At 42.5% G+C, this 21,012-nt stretch overlaps 1 protein-coding gene across 1 annotated transcript in view; it reads right to left on the minus strand.

Moving 5' to 3' along the window:
• LOC139264345 (lysine-specific histone demethylase 2) overlaps positions 1 to 21,012 on the minus strand; it is a 147,857-nt gene that overhangs the window by 33,686 nt on the left and 93,159 nt on the right. The window contains exons 14-16 of the mRNA XM_070880635.1: positions 19,643 to 19,770; positions 10,135 to 10,266; positions 1,248 to 1,322 (exon numbers count right to left, since the gene is read on the minus strand). Of these exons, the coding sequence (XP_070736736.1) occupies positions 1,248 to 1,322; positions 10,135 to 10,266; positions 19,643 to 19,770 (335 nt within the window). The remainder of the gene's footprint in view (positions 1 to 1,247; positions 1,323 to 10,134; positions 10,267 to 19,642; positions 19,771 to 21,012) is intronic.

Here is a 21,012-nt window from a genome sequence, read left to right on the forward strand (position 1 = left end):
CTATCTCTGCAGCCATCTTGTTTAGAATCCTAGGGATGTAGGTCATCAGGTCCAGGGGATTTGTCAGCTTTTAGTCCAATTTGTTTTGCAAGTAGTTTCGCTACTGATATTAATTACTTTAAGATCCTCACTCTCATTCGCTCCTTGGTTCCCCATATTTTTCGTATGCTTTTTGTGTTTACTGTGAACACAGATACAAAATTTTTGTTTGCAGTCTCTATCATTTCCTTGTTCCCCATTATAATTTCTCCTGTCTCAGCCTCCAAGGGACCAACATTTACTTTTGCTACTCTCTTCCTTTTTGTATACTTGTAGAAGTTCTTGCAATCTATTTTTATATTTCTTGCTAGTTTACTCTCATTCTATTTTCTCCCTTATCAATTTTTTTGGTCATCCTTTGCTGGTTTCTAAAGCTCTCCCAATCCTTAAGCTAACCACTATTCTTCGCAACATTATAAGCCTCTTCTTTTAAACTACTATCCTTAATTTTAGTTAGCCAAGGATGGATCACTTTTGCCGTGGAGTTTTTAAATTTCTCACTGGAATGCATGTCCGTTGAGAATTTTAGACTATTTCTTTAAATGTTTCCCACTGCTTATCTACTGCCATACTTTTTAATCTAATTTCCCATCTACTTTAGCCAGCTTGCCCCTCATACTTATGTAATTAGCTTTATTTAAGTTTAAAACTCTAGTTTCGGACTTAAGTAAGTCACTTCTAACTCTGAAATTCTATCATATTATGATCATTCTTTCCCAGAGGATCCTTTACATAGAAGCATAGAAAATATTATGAGATTACTTGTTCCTATACCTAAAATCAAAGATTGAACAGGAGGGGGCTATTTTCTTTCAAAAGGAAAAAAAAAAGAGAAGGCTGAGGGGTGACCTGATAAGAGGTCTTTAAAATTATGAAAGGGTTTGATAGGATAGGCTATCCTGTTTCCACCTATGGGGAGACCAAAACGAGGGCCATAAATATAACATACAAGATAGTCACTAATAAATCCACTAGGGAATTCAGGAAAAACTGCTTTACCCAGAGACTGGTTGGAATGTGGAACTCACTACCAGAGTTGTTGAGGAGAATGCCATAGATGCATTTAAGGGGAACTAGATAAAAACGAGAGAGAAAGGCTATGCAGATAGGGTTAAAAGAAAAGAAGAGGGCTAGGGGGAGGCTTATGTGCTGTAGCAACACCAGCATGGACCAAGTTGGGCTGAATGGCTTGCTTCTGTAGATTTTACCTTCTGAGTTGTCCATAACATTCCATTAGCTGTTCCAATGCGAATATCATCTCCTGAATAGTTAACGGACTGTACCTGCAAAGATGAAAGATTAACAAATCTCCATAGTTAATCTGAATACTGAATTTCTTCCACCTAGATGGAAAGATATTTAAATCCAATTTTGATCTATGGTTCTAAAGTAAATAATGGACACAGAAGTATGAATACCACATTGTAACAAACCATAAAATTGAGTCTCAAGTACGTTGCAGCTCCTAACCCCGAAATTAGATTACAACTTGTAGTCCTTTCAACGCTTTTATTTCATATTCCATTGTAGATCTATTTTGTGCTGGTAGTGACAAGGTGGAGACTCATTTCTGATATACTCCAAGTCATTAAAGCATGAAATCATTCTCACAAATGTTTTACAATCATTAAGTCATCACAGCAAGTTTTCTTGAGAGAAGGTGACTCACTGGATGAGATTAAAAAAATAAAGAGAGGGTACTGGAAAGGCTAGCAGTACTTAAAAGTGGATAAGTCACCCAGTCCAGATGGGATGCATTCTAGGTTGCTGAGGGAAGCAAGGGTAGAAATTGCAGAGGCGCTGGCCACAATCTTCCAATTCTCCTTAGATACAGGGGTGGTACCAAAGTACTGGAGCATTCCAAATGTCACACCCTTCTTCAAAAATAAAAGTGCAAGGATAAACCTGGCAATTACAGACCAGTCAATTTAACGTCAGTGATGGAGAGGCTTTTAGAAACAATAATCCAGGAGAAAATTACCTGCCACTTAGACAAGGATGGACTAATAATAAAAGGAGAGCCAGCACGGATTTGTTAAGGGAAAATTGTGTTTGACTAACTTGAGTGAGTTTTTTGATGAGGTAACAGAGGGTGGTTGAGGGTAATGCAGTTGATGTGATGTATATAGACTTTCAAAAGGTGTATGATAAAATACTACTACAGGCAACTCTCGATTATCCGGGTCCCTTGGGGATTGGGCTATGCCGGGTAAACAATTTCTCTGTTCGAGCGAGTTGACATTACAGTTAATGCTTACAGTACTGCAGGTGTGCTCTAACCAATAGCTGCAGCGTATCTTCTAATCCTTGAATTCTAGTCCTCTAGATCTAAAGACCATTAGACTTATTGATTACTTCCTGTAACTGTTCGTGGTACTTTAATGAATTATGAGAGGTAGTGGACCTGTGTGCGAGCAGCAGCAGGAGCTGACGCTAGGCAGAGCGCTTAAAAGCAATGCTCAACAGGCAACATTCGAAAGGAACATCAGAGTTTCAAAGTGACGTCACACACACGGAATTTTAAATGCCGTTACAACATTTTCCTGTTGTGGATAATCGAGAGTTGCCTGTATATATTAGGCTTGTTGGAAAAATTGAAGCCCATGGGAAAAAGGGGGTAGCAGCAGCAGCATAGAAACAAAATTAGCTAAGGGATAGAAAACTGAGAGTTGTAGTGAATGGCTGTTTTTCGGACTGGACTGGAAGATATACATTCCTCAAGGTTCAATACTAGGAACTCAGCTGTTTTTGATATACATTAATGACTTGAACTTAGGGGTATAGGGCACAATTTCAAAATTTGCCAATGACACGAAACTTGAAAGTGTAGTAAACATTGATGAAGATAGTAATAGACTTAGAGGGAATAGATAGGCTGGTAGAATGGGCTGACACATGACAGATCAAATTCAATGCAGAAAATTGTGAGGTGATGCATTTTGGTAGTAAGAATAGAGAGACACCATACAAGCTAAATACAGCCCTGTAGTACAATTTTCAAGGGGGTGTTTTTGCACAAATCTTTCAAGGTGACAGGACAGGTTAACAAAGCAGTTAATGAAGCATATGATATCCTGGGCTTTATAAATAGAGACAGAGTATAAAAGCTAGGAAGTTATGCTAATCCTAGATAAAACACAAGTTCGGCCCCAGCTGGAATACGATGTCCAATTTGGGGCACCACATTTTAGTGAAGGCTTTGGAGAGGGTACAGAAGAGAATAGTTCCAGGGATGAGGGATCACAGTTACGTGGATAGAGATGAGAAAGAGATTTGATTGACGTGTTTAAAATCATGAAGGGTTTAAGAGTAAATAGAGAAACTGTTTCCAATGGTAAAGAGTCAATAACCAGAGGGCACAGAATTAAGGTGATTGGCAAAAGAACCAGTGCCGACACAAGGAAAAAAGTTTTTACGCAATGAGTGGTTAGGATTTGGAATGCACTGCCTGATAGGGTGGTGGATACAGATTTAATAGTAGCCTTCAAAAGGGAATTGGACAAATACTTGGAGAAAAAAAATTGCCGGGATATGGGGAAAGAGTGGGAAATTGCTCTTCGAAAGCACAGACTCGATGGGTCAAATGCATCCTTCTGTGCTGTACTATTCTATGATTCTATGATTGCTAGACACTTACATTTTTACAAACACCTGAATATTTAATTTCGTACCACGTAATAGATTGATGCATTATAATCTATAGCACTGGACTTAGCTGTATAACCATATGACAGAGTGTGTTCTACCAGGATGGTTGAGAAATGGTAAAACTCACAAAGAGCAGATAATTGTAAATATCAGCAGAACCCACGATTGAACTGGGGATCCGGCAGTTCCACACTTTTACAATAAAGCATCTGGTTTGCTCCATTCACCACAACATAAATGTGAGGTTATCCACTTTGGTGGCAAAAACACAAGGGCAGATTATCTGAATGGCGGCAGATTAGGAAAAGGGGAGGTGCAACGAGACCTGGGTGTCATGGTACATCAGTCATTGAAAGTTGGCATGCAGATACAGCAGGCGGTGAAGGCGGCAAATGGCATGTTGGTCTTCATAGCTAGGGGATTTGAGTATAGGAGCAGTTGTACAGGGCCTTGGTGAGGCCTCACCTGGAATATTGTGTTCAGTTTTAGTCTCCTAATCTGAGGAAGGACGTCCTTGCTATTGACGGAGTGCAGCAAAGGTTTACCAGACCGATCCCCGGGATGGCAGGACTGACATATGAGGAGAGACTGGATCGACTGGGCCTGTATTCACTGGCGTTTAGAAGGATGAGAGGGGATCTCACAGAAACATATAAAATACTGGCAGAACTGGACAGGTTAGATGCAGGAAGAATGTTCCCAATGTTGGGAAAGTCCAGAACCAGGGGACACAGTCTAATGATAAGGGGTAAGCCATTTAGGACCGAGATGAGGAGAAACTTCTTCACTCAGAGACTTGTTAACCTGTGGAATTCTCTACCGCAGAGAGTTGTTGATGTCAGTTCGTTGGATATATTCAAGAGGGAGTTAGATATGGCCCTTAAGGCTAAAGGGATCAAGGGGTATGGAGAAAAAGCAGGAAAGGGTACTGAGGTGATGATCAGCCATGATCTTATTGAATGGTGGTGCAGGCTCAAAGGGCCGAATGGTCTACTCCTGCAACTATTTTCTATGTTTCTATGCAACAGAGCAACAGCTTTTTTGCAACCATCTTACTGGCTGGATCAAGTGCTTCTGGTCCTGCAACGGTCCCTTGCAATTCAAACAGAGTCTGAAAGGAGTGTTGAACATGATCTTGGCCCAGAAATTCCGATGTCCCGGGCCCGTACAAAGTTTCTACGGACCCGGGAAGGCATTGGAAAAGCTGGGTTTCAGCGCGCAATGCACATACGCTGAAAACCAGCTTTTCCCATCTGTCAAGCTGTATAGAAGCAGGCGCATAGCCTACTTTTACAGGTGTAAGAGTTTAAAACCTACCAAAAACACGATTAAAATAATAAAATTGTAAACATTTGTGTTAAAACCCTGCCTACTCAGGAAATGTTATTTTAAACCCGAACCCTAACTTTTTTTTTAAATCAGCAATTTTTTTTCTTTAAAAAACATTTATAACAACTTTAATTTCTATTAGTGTATTGTGTGAAGCGTTTAAAAAAAATGTTTTATGTAGTGTTTGTGCATTTTGGGGTTTTTCTCATTCATAGTAATATGAGATTCATAACTTACGAATCTCCCATTACTATGAATGAGAAAATACTTACCTGTGATTGGGTGTCCAGGCCCACTTGACTCCTGTAGACGTCCCGACGTGAACACGCTGCGACGAGCAGTCAAGAGAGGCCTCCGGATTTGGATCTCCAGCGGGTCTCACAGCTTAAGGTAAATGCGCATTTTATTTCTATTCTACAGTGCTTTGCTCGCGGGAAGTCCGAGGGGGATTTCTGGACCCATATCTTTGGTCAATAAATAAGACAACTTGCACAAAAGCAAATATATAAGACAACTTGCCTCCCCCCAAAATTGAATTCTTTGCATTATTCCAGCAATAGCCCTATAATTCTACTGGTGCATGTGAATGCTCCAATAGATATTTCACCAAGTTAGCAAAAAAAAGCCCCTTTTATCAAAGCACAGTTTTTATTGCAGCTCTTAAGCTCAGTCTAAAAAAATGCAACCATACTTAACAGAACAGTACATCATGGGTAGAAGAATGCACATGTTAAACTTGGGCACTGTGCATAGCCTACTTTACAGCAAAGCAGACTGAAAGATACCTTCCAGTGGTAGGATTCTCTAATTATAGTAACAACGTGGGAAGTCCATGGTTTGGAGACTTCTGACAGGTCATCGTCACTCAGAAAACATGGCTGAGCTTTCACTCTACTTCTATTGGTCCAAGTCCTTTAATTTTCCGTCAAAGAACAGAGCCCTTGTACTTAACAGGTATCCTATGTCTCAGAATGATCATGTAGACCTAATGGGCCCAAGTTTCCACATGATTTGCGCCTGATTTTTAGGAGCAACTGGTGGAGAACGGACTATCTTAGAAATCGCAATTCTCCACATTTTTTTTTCTGCAGTTCTAGTCAGGTAGAACAGTTCTACTTTGGAACAGAATTTTTTCTTCAAAAGGGGGCGTGTCCGGCCACTGACGCCTGATTTGAAAGTTTCCACAGTGAAAACGTACTCCAAACTAAAGTAGAATGGAGCCAGTGAAGATTTTTGTCGAACTGAAAAAACCTGTTCTACACATTAAAAAATCAGGCGCAGGTTACAAATTAGGCGCCCAGAACGAGGTGGGGGGGGGGGGGGGGGAAGGGAACTCATTAAATTCTACAATAAATCCTTATTTATACTTCTACAAATATTATACAAATAAATCCAACCTGAATAAACATTTATAAGCCAAGAAAAGATTAAATAAACCATCTTCCTACCTGTGTGAAAGTGCTTCAGCCAGGGAGAATTCTGCAGCCGTTCGTGCCGCTGAGCGGGAGGGGGGGGGGGGGGGGGAGAAAGCCGTTCGTGCCGCAGAGAGGGAGAGGGAGAGGGGGGAGGGAGAGGGAGGGGGGGGGGGAGCGGGTGTCAGGTCGGGTCTGGTCGGCGGGGGGAGCAGGAGCTGGCCGTGGGAGGAGCCTTATTCGCGCAGCTCCAGTGAGGCCATTCAGCCAGGGCTAGGGGCTGCGTGCTTCGGGCCCCTCCCACACAGTTCGGCACCTGGAGCTACTGCACTTGCGTGCCCACTGTAGTGCGCATGTGCAGAGGTCCCGGCACTGTTTTCAGCGCAGGGACCTGGCTCCGCCCCCCACAGCTCGTGCTGGCTGCACTGAGGGCCAGAGGACCTACAGGTAGGTGGAGAATACCAAGGATTTTTTTTAGGCGCGAAAAACGGGCGCCCAGCTCGGAGGGGCGCCCGTTTTTTTTTCTTGTGGAAACTTGGACCCATAAAGACTTCAAACAAATATACATTGACCCAAACCACGATTACTGCCTATTCACATGAATAATGCAAGTTAAATGCCCTGAAGAATGATAACCGCACCTTCTGGGGAATCTTCAATAATTGTGATTGCCAGAGCCACAACATAATAATTTTTTCCACCAACTCTTGAATGGATCGCTTGATGAACTTGAAATGTTCAAAACTCTGACCACCTGGAAATTGACAGAGGCATCTGCTACTTTTCAAGTCAAAAAGGCCTTTAGCAATGACTGCCAACTCTAGGGAGCTTAGGCAATGAGAAGAGGGTTTGCCATATTCTGAACTCTTAAAATGAATAGGGGCAAGGGAAGAATTCAAGAATCATAAATACTGCTTGTGACAAAGAAGCAGCATTGGTACACATGGGATTAAAACAAGGTACACTTAATACACAACAGCCCAAGAAAAATCAGCTATAAGCATCAGGGCAGCATGCATATATGCAAATATGTTAAATGGTAACCCTGTTTACTTTTTTTATGTTTTCCAAGTGCTGTTACTAATAAGCAACTAGATTCTTCCAGCAGCAATTAGTTGGTAGTTATTCATAGATGGGCAAATGTCTCAGTTAACAACAGATTCATTTGTTCCCAGGAAAGGATCAAGCCATTCTATTCACATAGCATCCTATGGATTGTTTTTCAAGTATATGTTTGATGGATAACTATATCTATCCGTGGAAAGATATACTATACTTTTATATACTACATAAAACTGTTTGTTTCAATTCCTTCATAATAAGCTTCCAACTCTACAATCAGTTTTGAAGACATTTTGTGTAGTCACAGAATTTCATATCAAAATACTAATTAGGGCTCAATTTTGGCCATGACTTACTCCAATTTTTTTGGAGTAAGTTGGTTTTTCTGGCGCAAGTTTAAAAAACACCACTTTCCCCAATAAACTTGCTCCAGAGTAATTCAGTTAGGTACGATTTTTTTTTTTAGTTGAGTTTTTTTTTCCCAAAAGGGGGCATTCCCAGCCACTTACTCCAGTTTTGGCCATTTATGCCACTTTGGCCAGCTAAAACTTACTCCAAATAGACTTAGGTCAGCGTATGTGGCCAACTCTGAAAAACCTTGCGGGCAGTTAAGAAATCGGCGCAGGTTAGTACATTTAAAGCACCAAGACTTACAAAGCATAAAAATAAGCATTCAATAACAAATAAAAAATACAAGGAAGCTGAGAGGACCTGCACCAAGACTTACGAAGCACTAAACAAAGCCCAAAAAGCAATAAGCAATTAATTAATAAAAAATAGAAGGAAGCGGAGAAGACCTGCACCAAATGCACCAAGACTTACCAAGCACTAAACACAGCACAAAAAGTAATAAGCATTCAATAAAAAAAATAAAGAACTGAAGTAAATAATTCAATTAAGAACTAAAGTAAATCCTACCTTCAACTAAATTAGACAGCGGCCGGCCTGTGCGGGAGGCCATTCGGCCTGGGAAAGGAGCGGCAAGTCGCACACCGGGAGGCTTGGCTCGGCATCTTTGAACGGGGGAAGAGAGGGAGAGGTTGAATGCAGCCTCGGTGAAGGGGGGGGGGGGCGGAGAGAAATATCCACAGCGGCATCGGTGAAGGGCGGGGGGTGGGAACGAGAGATCCACAGCGGCATCAGTGAGTGGGGGGGTGGGGGGAGAGATTGATCCACAGCAGCATCGGTGAAGGGGGGGGGGGGGTGTGAGAGAGAGATCCACAGCTGCATTGGTGAAGGGGGGGGGGGAAGAGAGAGAAAAAGAGAGAGATCTACGGGAGACCATTCGGCCAGGGATAGGGGTGGCAAACATCCATTCGGCCAGGGATAGGGGCGGTAAGCATCAGGCCCTGCTCACAGCCTGCAGGACGCGCTGGGAGGGCGAGGAGCATGCGCATAGACTCCACTGTGCATGCGGACAGCTGCCGGCACTGTTTTTGGCGCGGGGCTGTAGCTCCGCCCCCCACTTCATTATATACGCCGTGCCAAGACCCGGGACACTCGGCAGAGCGGCCAGGTTGGGGGCACATTTTCTCGGCACCGTTTCCAGCGCACAAAGTCAGCGAATTTCAGATGAGGGCGCCAAAAAAAGGGCTTGGGAAAAATTGAGCCCAATGTAACTAATGTAACTGCACAAGAGGATTAAATTTTCTTTTAAAAGCAAAAAACAGAGAAGCAACAACATTTGAACTTTCCACATTCCACCTGAGTATTTCAGTCCACTTCTCATTATTCACTGAATAAAGAGCTCTGAAGGAGACAACATTTCACAGTATTTTGCCAAACGTATGGTAAATTCCCCCCACTCGACAAGTGTTTCTCAGAGAGATTAGAGATTGAAATAACTTGCATAGTCAGGCAACAAACAGGCAATTCAGCAGGAAACAGAAAGTCATGAGGTTTGGAGCAGGTGGATTTTACAGGGTGTGGTCAGGCCAAAATTGTAGTTTTAGAAAATAAGCTTCCTGAGAAATGACTAATTTTAGTGGATGCAGAATTCAGTAATGCTAGACATGTAGAACTACAATTGTTGACAACTAGTGACAAACTAAAAATTAACTGCTTTGATGAAATACAATACCACTCTATTAAAGTTCAACACATTTGCTGGGCACAAAATCTGATGGAACCAACAGAAAACATGATTGTTTAACCTCCTTTAAAATATATACCGGTACAACGTCCGAAATCCAGAATCCTTGGGACTGAATCTGTTTCGGTTTTTGGGTTTTTCTGAATTTCAGACAAGAAAATCAATAGTCTGAAATCCGGAATCCTCGACCAAATCCATGCCAGGTTTTGAGCGGCGAGGTCCGAAATCCGACAAAACCCCAAATTCGGCACGGATTCGGTCGAGGTTTCCGGATTTCAGACTTGATTTTCTTATCTGAAATCTGGAATCCTCGACCGAATCCGTGCCAGATTTTGGATTTTGTCTCAAAAATGTGTGGTTTTCAGAAAGTAATTCCGGACGACACCATCAGCTATGCGCAAAATGTCCGGTTTTTGGACAATTCCGGTTTTCGGATTTGGGACATTGCACCTGTATATCATTATTAGCATCACCACCATAATAAACTGCTCAAGTTTTCGCTGGCTTGATTTTTTTTTAAACTAAGACTGCCGTACAAGATCCAAAACTTACTGGAGTATTAAGTCGTATGTCCAGACCATCACCTAGTTTATTGATGACAGCAGAATAACCTGCTGTGAAGAGTGTGTGATCACCTGCAAATTGGGCAAAAAACTCATTGTGGTCCCAGGAACGAGCAGATACCTGCAACAAAAATTAGAAGTTAATAACAGAAAAATAATTGTATCACTGACTTAAAAAAAATAGACAATTGTATACAGGCATACCTTTGCATCTTAATATGGGAAAGTAGCAACAACATAGCTTTGTAATCATATTGCAACAAGCTATGATATAAGTTACCCTAATATAGACTGGGTGGGGGGGGGGGGGGAAAGAGTGTAAAGGGCAAGGAGGGTGACAAATTCCTAAAATGTGTACAGGAGAATTTCTTTCATCCATCAGTATGTTTCTAGCCCAATGAGTAAGGAAGCAGTGCTGGATCTAGTTCTGGGGAATGAAATAGGGCAAGTGGAGTGTGTTTCAATGAGAAAACAGCTAGGTAATAGTGATCATAATATAATTAGGTTTAAAGGAGTTACAGAAGGGACAAAGAAAAATCAATAGTAAAAATACCCAACTGGAAGAGTCAGTTTCAGTGATTAGAGAAGGGATCAAGCATAGGTGGACTGGAAACAAAAATTGACCAAGAGAACAATAAATGAACACCAGCAGGCCTTCAAGGCTGAAATAGTTCAGGTACAAACCAAGCATATTCCCAGAAGGAAGAAAGATAGGACATCCAAAGCTTGATTTCCCTGGAGGTACAGGGTACAGAATAAAGTAGAAAACCAGGTAGAATACAGAGATAGCAGGGGAAAATTGAAAAACAATATAAGGGTAAAGAGAGAATGTGAGGAAAGATTAGAGGGTAACATAAAAAGGAACTCAAAAATCTTAGAAACATATATTTTTTTTAAATGATAGTTAAAAGGAATGGTGGAACCGATTAGGGACGAAGAAGGAAATCTTCTTGTGGTGGCAGAGGGCATGATGAGCTATTGAATGAGTACTTTGCACCTGGCTTCACAAAAAAAATGACATTAATGTGGCTATAGAGGAGGAGTGGTAGAGATATTGTACAGGATTAAAAATAGATAGAAAGGAAGTGATAAATAGGTTGGCATCACTCATAGCTAACAAGTCACCCCATCCAGATGGGATGCATCCTAGGTTGCTGAGGGAAGCAAGGGTGGAGGAAAGCAGATGCGCTGACCTCAATCTTCCAATCCTCCTTGGATATTAGAGTGGTGCCAGAGAACTGGAGAATTGCAAGTGTTGCACTCCTCTTTAAAAAGGAGGAAGAAGGATAAACCTGGTAACTACAGGCCAGTCAGTGGCGGGAAAACTGTTAAAGACCATTGTCAAGGACAAAATTAATTCTCACTTGGAGAAGCATTGGTTACACAGATTTGTTAAAGGCAAACCACTGAGTTCTTTAATGAAGTAAGAGAGAGTTGATGTTGGTAGTTAAGTAGACGTTTTATGGACTTTCAAAAAGCATTTGATAAAGCACCACATAACAGACTTGTTCGGAAAATAGAAATGCATGGAATTCAAGGGACGGTGGTAACTTGGGTACACAATTGGCTAAGGGATAGGAGGCAGAGAATATTGGTGAACCTATGTTTTCCTGACCGGAGTGAAGTTTTTTTTATTATTCATTCCAGGGATATGGGAGTCACTGGCAAGGCCACCATTTATTGCCCATCCCCAATTGCCCTTGAGAAGGTGATGGTAAGCTGCCTTCTTGAACTACTGCAGTCCTTGTGGTGAAGGTACTCCCACAGTGCTGTTAGGGAGGGAGTTCCAGGATTTTGACCCAGCGATGAAGGAATGGCGATATTCTTCCAACTCAGGATGGTATGTGACTTGGAGGTGGTGGTGTTCCCATGTGCCTGCTCCCTTGTCTTTCTAGGTGGTAGAGGTCACAGGTTTGGGAGGTACTGCCAAAGAAGCCTTGCTGCGTTGCTGCAGTGCAACTTGTAACTGGTACACATTGCAGCCACGGTAAATCAGTGAGTGATGGAGGGAGTGAACATTTAAGGTGGTGAATGGGCTGCCAATCAAGCAGGTTGCTTTGTCCTGGATAGTGTCGAACTTCTTGAGTGTTGTTGGAGCTGCAATCATCCAGGCAAGTGGAGTGTATTCCATTCCTGACTCCTAACTTGTGCCTTGTAGATGGTGGATAGGCTTTGGGAAGTCAGGAGCCGAGACACCCGCCACAGAATATCCAGCTTTTTGACCTGCTCTTGTTGCCAGAGTGTTTATGTGGCTAGTCCAGTTAAGTTTCTGGTCAATAGTGACCCCCAGGATGTTGATGGTGGGGGATTCAGTGATGGTAATGCCGTTTAATGTCAAGGGGTGGTGGTTAGACTCTCACTTGTTGGAGATAGTAATTTCCTGGCACTTAAGTGCCAAGTAACATTTGCGCCACACATCAGCCCAAGCCTAATGTCGTCCAGGTCTTGTTGCATGTGGGCATGGACTGCTCCATTATCTGAGGAGTTGCGAATAGCACTGAACATTGCAGTCATCAGCGAATATCCCCACTTGTGACCTTAGGATGTCTTTTTTGAAGCAGCTGAAGATGGTTGGGCCTAGGACACTGCCCTGAGGAACTCCTGCAGTGATGTCCCGGGGCGGTGATGATTGACCTCCAACCACTACAACAACATCTTTGTGCTAGGTATGACTCCTGCCAGTGGAGAGATTCCCAGTGACTTCAGTTTTACTTGGGCTCCTTGGTGCCACACTCGCTCAAATGCTGCCTTGATGTCAAGGGCAGTCACTTTCACCTCACCTCTGGAATTCAGCTCTTTCGTCCATGTTTGGACCAAGGCTGTAATGAGGTGTGGGGCCGAATGGTCCTGGCGGAACCCAAACTGGGCATCGGTGAGCAGGTTATTGGTGAGTAAGTGCCACTTCATAGCACTGTTGAGGACACTTTCCATCACTTTGCTGATGATTGAGAGTAGACTGATGGGGTGATAATTGGCTGGATTGGATTTGTCCTGCTTTTTGTGGATGGGACATACTTGGGTAATTTTCCACATTGTTGGCTAGATGCCAGTGTTGTAACTGTACTAGAACAGCTTGGCTAGATGCGCAGCTAGTTCTGGAGCACAAGTCTTCAGCACGACAGCCGGGATGTCGTCGGGGCCCATAGCCTTTGCTGTGTCCAGTTCGATCGGCCTTTTCTTGATATCACGTGGAGCGAACCAAATTGGCTGAAAACTGGCTTCTGTGATAGGAGGAGGCCGATATGGATCATCCACTTGGCACTTCTAGCTGAAGATGGTTGTAAACGCTTCAGTCTTGTCTCTTGCACTCTCGTGCTGGGCTCTGCCATCGTTGAGGATGAGGATATTCATGGAGCCTCTTCCTCCCGTTAGTTGTTTAATGGTCCACCACCATTCATGACTGGATATGACAGGACTAGAGCTTTATTCTGATCCATTGGTTGTGGGATCACTTAGCCTGGTCTATAGCATTCTGCTTTCCCTTTTTAGCATGTAGTCCGGTGTTGCAGATTCCCCAGGTTGGCACCTCATTTTTTAAGGTGTGCCTGGTGCTGCTCCTGGCATGCTCTTCGACACTCTGCATTGAACCAGGGTTGGTCCCATGGCTTGATAGTAATGGTAGAGTGAGGGATATGCCAGACCATGAGGTTACAGATTGTTGCGGAGTACAAAGCTGCTGCTGCTGATGGCCCACAGCACCACATGGATGCCCAGTTTTTAGCTGCTAGATCTGTTCTGAATCTATGCCATTTGGCATGGTGGTAGTGTCACAAAACACAATGAATGGTGTTCTCAGTTTGAAGGTGGGACTTCGTCTCCACAATAACTGTGTGGTGGTCGCTGCTACCAATGCTGTCATGGACAGATGCATCTGTGACAGGTAAGTTGGTGAGGACAAGGTCAAGTAGGTTTTTCCCTCGTGTTGGTTCTTTCACCATCTGCTGCAGACCCAGTCTGGCAGATATGTTCTTCAGGACTTAGCCAATTTGGTAAGTAGTGGTGTTACCGAGCCACTCTTGATGATGGACATTTAAGTCCCCTATCCAGAGTACATTGTGTGCCCTCTCTGCTTCTTCCAAGTGGTGTTCAACATGGAGGAGTACTGATTCATCAGCTGAGGGAGGGTGGTAGGTGACAATCAGCAGGAGGTTTCCCTGCCCATGCTTGACTTGAAGCCATGAGACTTCATAATGTCCGGAGTCAATGTTGAGGACTCCCACGGTCACTCCCTCCCGACTATATATCATTGTGCCGCCACCCTTGGTGGGTCTGTCTTGCCGGTGGGACAGGACATACCCAGGGATGGTGATGGAGGAGCCTAGGACATTGGCCATAGTGAGGTCCTCCAGAGAACGGTATTAGAACCATTGTTTTTCTTATTATATAAATGCCTTGGATGTGGGTACAGGGAGTACAATTTCAAAGTCTGTGGATGATACAAAACTTGGCAATATAGTAAATAGTGAACAGGATAGTCACAGAACTCAGGAGGACATAGACAAACTGGTGAAATGGGCAGATGCATAGGACCGAAAATTGCGGCCTCGCCAGGTCCGTACGAAGTGCGCACGCAACCAGTGAGGCCTCGCAAAAGCCAGTTCTCGGGGCGCAATGCGCATGCACCGAAAACCGGCTTTTCTGATCTGTCAGAGTTTCTTAGACAAATCGAACGCAACCCCGCAGGAAGGACATCCGAACGGGAGAGATTAGGCTATTTGCCCAACTCATGCCCAGCGAATGTCCTTCAAACTTGTACGCCTGGTAAAAACAGACGCATAGCTTACTTTTACCAGCGTAAAATTTTTTTTTTTTTTTTTTAAATAGAAAAATTACATTTAATCACTAATTTTTGTTAAAAACTGTCCATTAAGGGAAATGTATTTTTAATCCTGTTAAAAGACATTAAAAAAAAATTCCAAAAATATTTTTTTTCTGAAACATTTAATTTCAATTAATTTTAAATAGGTGAGATTTTTTTTATTTATTATGTTGTGTTTCAGTGTTTTAAGGGGTTATTCTCTTTAATAGTATCAATGAGAATACTACCTAGTGATTGGTGGTCCAGGCCCATGTGATTGCAACATAAACATCCGTACGTGAAAAACAGATCCCCGTACAACCGGAATCGTACGTTTCTCCGGGACCAACAGGTAGTTTCATAGATTTTTTTTGGGTCGGATGCATTCGTACGAAGGAAGCCCACCCCCACCCCCCACTGTAGATGTAATTTAAATGCAGATAAATGTGAAGTAATGCACTTTGGGAGGAACAGAGATGCAATATAATCTAAATGGTACCATTTTGAGGGGATGCAAGAACAGAGGGACCTTGGGGTGCATATTCACAAATCTTTGAAGGTGGCAGGGTAAGTTGAGAAGGTGGTTTAGAGTGTGTAGGAGATAATTGGCTTTGTAAATAGGAGTACAAAAGACAAGGAATTCATCCTAAACATTTATAAATCACTGGTTATGCCTCGGTTGGAGTATTGTGTACAATTCTAGGCACACTTTAGGAAGGATGGCAAGACTTATGGAGAGGGTACAGAAGGAGGAGGTTTACCAGGATGATACCAGAGATGAGGGAGCTCATTTTGTGGAGAGATTAGAGAAGCTGGGATTGTTCTACTTAAAACAGTGAAATTTAAGGGGCGACCTAATAGGAGGTTTTCAAAAATAATGAGGGGTTTTGATAGAGCAAATAGGGAGAAACAGTTTCCTCTGGCAAGTCTGTTGGTAACCAGAGGTCATAGATTTAAAATAATTGGCAAAAGAACTAGAGGGGAAATAAGGAGAAATTATTTCACAGAGGGTTCTTAAGATCTGGGACACACGATCTGAAAGGGTGGTGGAGGCAGATTCCATAGGAACTTTCCAAAAGGCAATTGGACAGATCCTTGAAGGGGACTAATTTGCAGGGTTGTGGGAAAAAGCTAGGGAGTGGGATGAATTGGTTAGCTCTCAAGAGTCGGCAAAGCACGACGGGCCAAATGGCCTCTGTGCTGTAAGATTCTAATAATTCCATTATTTTTAAGTTGATTTTTTGCAGCCATCTTTCTGCATCTCATTTTTATCATATCATATATTGTACATGCCATTTCTGGTGTGATTTGATGCTGGTGAAAATAAGGGAGGAGAAAAGACTGTAAAACTGAGAAAATAGATGCTGAACAGTAGAATCGCTATATATTTTATTTCTATACCACACTTAACAAAATATGGAATATTTCATTCTTGTTATGCCAACTGTAGCCATCTTTCACGCCATACACAGGTCTGACTGAAACCAAATAATGAATACGAGTTTCATACAGTGGGGCTCGAAATGGATAGTAAGAATAATTTTGCATGCGCTCATGTTGGGAGGAGAGAGCTGCGCTGGGGAAAGCAAGATGGCTAATATTAGTTGCAAGTGAGGATTTGACAGATATATCAAATATTTTAAAAATATAACTCAAGATAAATGGTAGTCCAAGGCAATTTGGGGAAGGAAGTTAACAACTGAATTGTTGTAGATAGGCTTTGGGAAAAAAGGAGAAAAATATTGATAGTTACTCAAGCAAGCAAGAAGTGCACGAGAAAAAGGAGGATATTGATCATGTTACTGAGAACTGAAATGGAATTGGGAGAGGTAAATTGATGGAACTGGTGCAGGATTATGTCCCGATTAAGCATCTTAAGGGGGGAGCGGGGAGAAGAGAAACAAGAATTGTTGATTCAGCATACAACTGCAGATGACAAGGATTTAGAATCAAAAGTTTACGGCACAGAAGGAGGCAATTCGGCCAATTGTGTCTACCAGGCAGAAAAGAGCTATCCAGCCTAATCCCATTTTCAAGCTCTTCGTCCGCAGCCTTGTAGGTTACAGCACTTCAAAGGCTTCAAGGCAATTAAAGATTTGGAGGCTGAAATAGGGCGAGGACCTTCAATTAGAATTGAGTTGGGGGCCAGTAATATGAAAAAAACTTGCATTTATATAGCACCTTTCACAACCTCAGGATGTCCCAAAGTGCTTTAAAGCTAATTAAGTACTTTTTGAAGTGTAGTCACTGTTATAATGTAGGAAACTTGGCAGCCAATTTGTGCACAGAAAGCTTCCATAAACAGCAATGAGATAATGCCCAGCTAATCTGTTTTTTAGTGACGTTGGTTGAGGGATAAATATTGGCCAGGACCCCAGGAAGAACTCCCCTGCACTGGGATCTTTTACGTCCACCGGAGAAGGCAGACTGGGCAACAGTTTAACGTCTCATCCAAAAGACGGCACCTCCGACAGCGCAACACTCTCTCAGTACTACACTGGAATGCCAGCTTGGATCATTGTGCTCCAGTCTCTGGAAAGGGACTTGAATCCACAACCTTTCTGACTCTGAGGCGAGGGCGCTACCTATCAAGCCACAGCTGTCACCAAATACACACCTCTGGCCAGCAGTGCCCAGAGATTGGTTCCAAGACCAGAACTGTTCATAATATAATAAAGCTATTTTGGCAGGACATCAACATTTTTACATGTCATCAAATTGTATGGCACGGCAACATTTTCCACGGGAAAAAAGATTTAATTCAAAAGATATATACAGGAAGAATTAAATTCATTATAAATTCAAATAAATGCACATATCTATCTTTCTCGTTAGATGTCCTGTACTAAGCAGCACCTATAGTTGTACACATCAACCACATCACATTTGTCGGTCAATGAAATTGTGAATGGCTCAACTAACCACGATCACAGGTAGGAAAAGTTACAAATCAATAACAGTAACAATCACAAACTGATACCAGATTGTTCAATTTTTAAGTCCTGTCAGTGATTACATTTCCTTACGCCAGCTCTAGTTCCTCAAGCTACTCAGTTGCAACTCCCAGCAGGTGGCAGTGTTCTCAACAGCTCCATTTACCAGACAGTGAAAATCAGACCTCTTGCTCAACCGGAGCATCTGCCACCTCTACCCACACCTGCTTTTGGCCACTACCCTTTTCCAATCTGCCCAGGGAATCAATGCCTTCTCCCTACACCCAACCTGCCTCCAGATAACCTTTGCCCTCTCCAACTCCATACTCTCTCCAAGAAATGCCATGATCTGGGAACTGGCTTCAGATTCTTCAAAGCATGTACACTGCACTTCTACTAATAAAGCCAGTGCAAACTTTATTCCTCGCAAAAGTCTGATGCCTTCCGATTGCTTTTCACTACGGATTTCTGCGCGATTCCTCAGCCCTTCACACTCCGAGTGCTTGGGGCTGTAATGAAAGTCGTGTAGGTCCCGTGGCCCCAAAGAGAGAACAATAAGAATGTTTCAACCAATCATTAGCCTTCCCTTTAAGTGAGGGAAGGAGCTTCTAATACCAGTAGCACTGCACTGAACATTATTCAGCACTCTGACGCTACTGCCCCTATCACACACTTTAGCACTCTAAGGGAAGTGGTAGCACTTGATTTAGTGCTCCACTTCCCTTTTGGAGCTCTAAAGCTGGAGTTACCGGGAGCAGAAACTCATTTTTGCCGAGCAATGTTTGCGATAATTCAAATGTTATCACCCCAAACAAAGACAACTGTGGCACAGTGCTGGCTAACTGATTTTTTTTTTTTAAGTTCCAGGGTACAGGGTAGGATTGAAGGAGGCTTACAGGCACCATTTTCCTGCAGCCCACTTCTGCAAGATACTGCCAGATTCCAGCCTTGCCCAACATCAATAAATCCCAGGTACCCAGTTATAGTCCTTGTATATCCTCCCCATGCTCGTGAGCCTCCTTCCCAATTATTCTCAATGATCACAAACCCCAGCGTACCCCTCCAAGTTGCTCCATATCTAATGTTCCCAGATTCCAGCATCTCACCCACTGCTGCCAAAGTACACCTTCCACTTCCCATTGCTCGAACATCCTCCAGAACAATCCTTCTGCTCCCAAGTCCTAGCACCAATTCCTACTATTCCTATATCTCAAGACCCCCAATATTGATCACTAAAAATATTAAGAGCCATAATGCCTGCAGCTTGTAGGCTGACCTATGTATCAACTCTCCTAGTGACTATGTAACATCAATTACATTTTCTAGCCTTAAAGGAGACATGTACCTAAACTTCAGCAGAATACATTAGTTTTCATGTCACATAATACCTTAATAATGCAGTTTATTTCCAACATTTTCTGTTAGAATCATTGTGTTGCCCATTATTGATCATATTTTTCTATAATATTCAAAATATTCATTGTAATGTATTTGCTTCATGGGTTATTTACTTAAGAATTCATAGCAACACATTGCTATTAAGAACCAGTTGGTTTAATTAGAAAGGTTTATCACATTACCAGTTTATTCATTAGGCTCACAACTGCATACCTCATCGTGGATGAGCTAGACCCAACTGACTGGGGTTTTATTGAGTCTTGTGAACATCACGTGATTGGCTAAGCCACTCATAATGCAACAGCTCTACCTGTGAACATACTCAGAGGTGCATACATTACATTCATCAAACAAAGTTAGTTCCTTACCTGCTGCAGGTTGCTACCACAAGCATATTCAAGATTGCCAAGGTGAAACTGCAGCACTTTGGCTTCTAGATCACTGAACTGGACTCCAGATTCTTGGATAAAAGTTTTGTAGATCTCCTCAATCTTTTCTGCATACAGAAAACAACGACATCAGTCCCAACACTTCTCATATTCCTTCAAGAGCTTAACTTGAACGATAGCAATAACTCAGCAGCAGTACTGAAAAAAATCATTAAGCATTTCTAGTGAACTGACTATCAAAGTGCATCAATGACAAGTGGAATGCTTTATTATGTTGTTCCAATACTGGGGATCAAGGAAGCTCAAAATGTTCCATTTAGCTAGTAGCATGCAGCTAAAGATGATCAAGTATTTACGCTTGCCAACAAGCCACTAGGAGCTCAAGCCAATGTTTTAAATTATTGGTGCATAACATTGTCACTGGATTAATGATAAACTGAGGGACGGGAGCGGGGGCAGAAAGTGGGGCAAGTGCTCAGACTGCCAGTGCTCGAGTCAAGTTTGCTTGTGTTGACATGAGGCACGATGTGCATACATTGGCAGTGTGCTGGAAGTTATTATGCTTCATGGAAACTGCTCAAAAAGGTCAGACAGTAAAATGGTTCATCCAGCAGAGACTTTGGTGAAGCAATCATCTAAATATTAAGTAGTTTCCTCTATATTTAGCAAACCATATTGGTCTTCCCAATATAGGAGACATCCTAAGATTTGACTCCTATACTGCAGTACTACCACTGGCAGGAGATGTACAATATACAAGTTTACATAGGTAGTTTCCATTATAAAGACTGACAAGAGTTTATAATGTGGGAAAAGAGAAGACAGGAAATTTGTGCAGACACTAAATATCAAATATTCTTGAAATACAACAACTTTTATTTATATAGCGCCTTTAATGTTGTAAAATGTCTCAAGGTGCTTCACAGTAATGTTATTACAAAACAGATAGATTTGACACCGAGCCACATAAGAAATTACAGCACATGACCAAAAGTTTGCTTAAAATGTAGGTTTTAAGGAGGGTCTTAAAGGAGGAAAGAGAGGTAGAGAGGCCGAGAGATTTAGGGAGGGAGATCCAGAGCTGAGGGCACAAGCAGCTGAAGGCATGCCCACCGATGATTTGAGCAGTTATAATCAGGGATGCTCAAGAAGGCAGAATTTGAGGAGCGCAGACATCTAGTGGGGTTCCGAGGCTGAAATAGATTACAAAGATAGGGAGGCCATGGAGGGATTTGTAAACAAGGATGAGAATTTTGAAATCAAGGCGTTGTTTAACCGGGAGCCAATGTAGGTCAGCGAGCAGAGGTGATGGGTGATCATGACTTGGTGCGAGTTAGGACAGGGGCTGC

The sequence above is a fragment of the Pristiophorus japonicus genome, chromosome 5 (assembly GCF_044704955.1).
Source record: "Pristiophorus japonicus isolate sPriJap1 chromosome 5, sPriJap1.hap1, whole genome shotgun sequence".
NCBI classification, from domain to species: Eukaryota; Metazoa; Chordata; class Chondrichthyes; family Pristiophoridae; genus Pristiophorus; species Pristiophorus japonicus.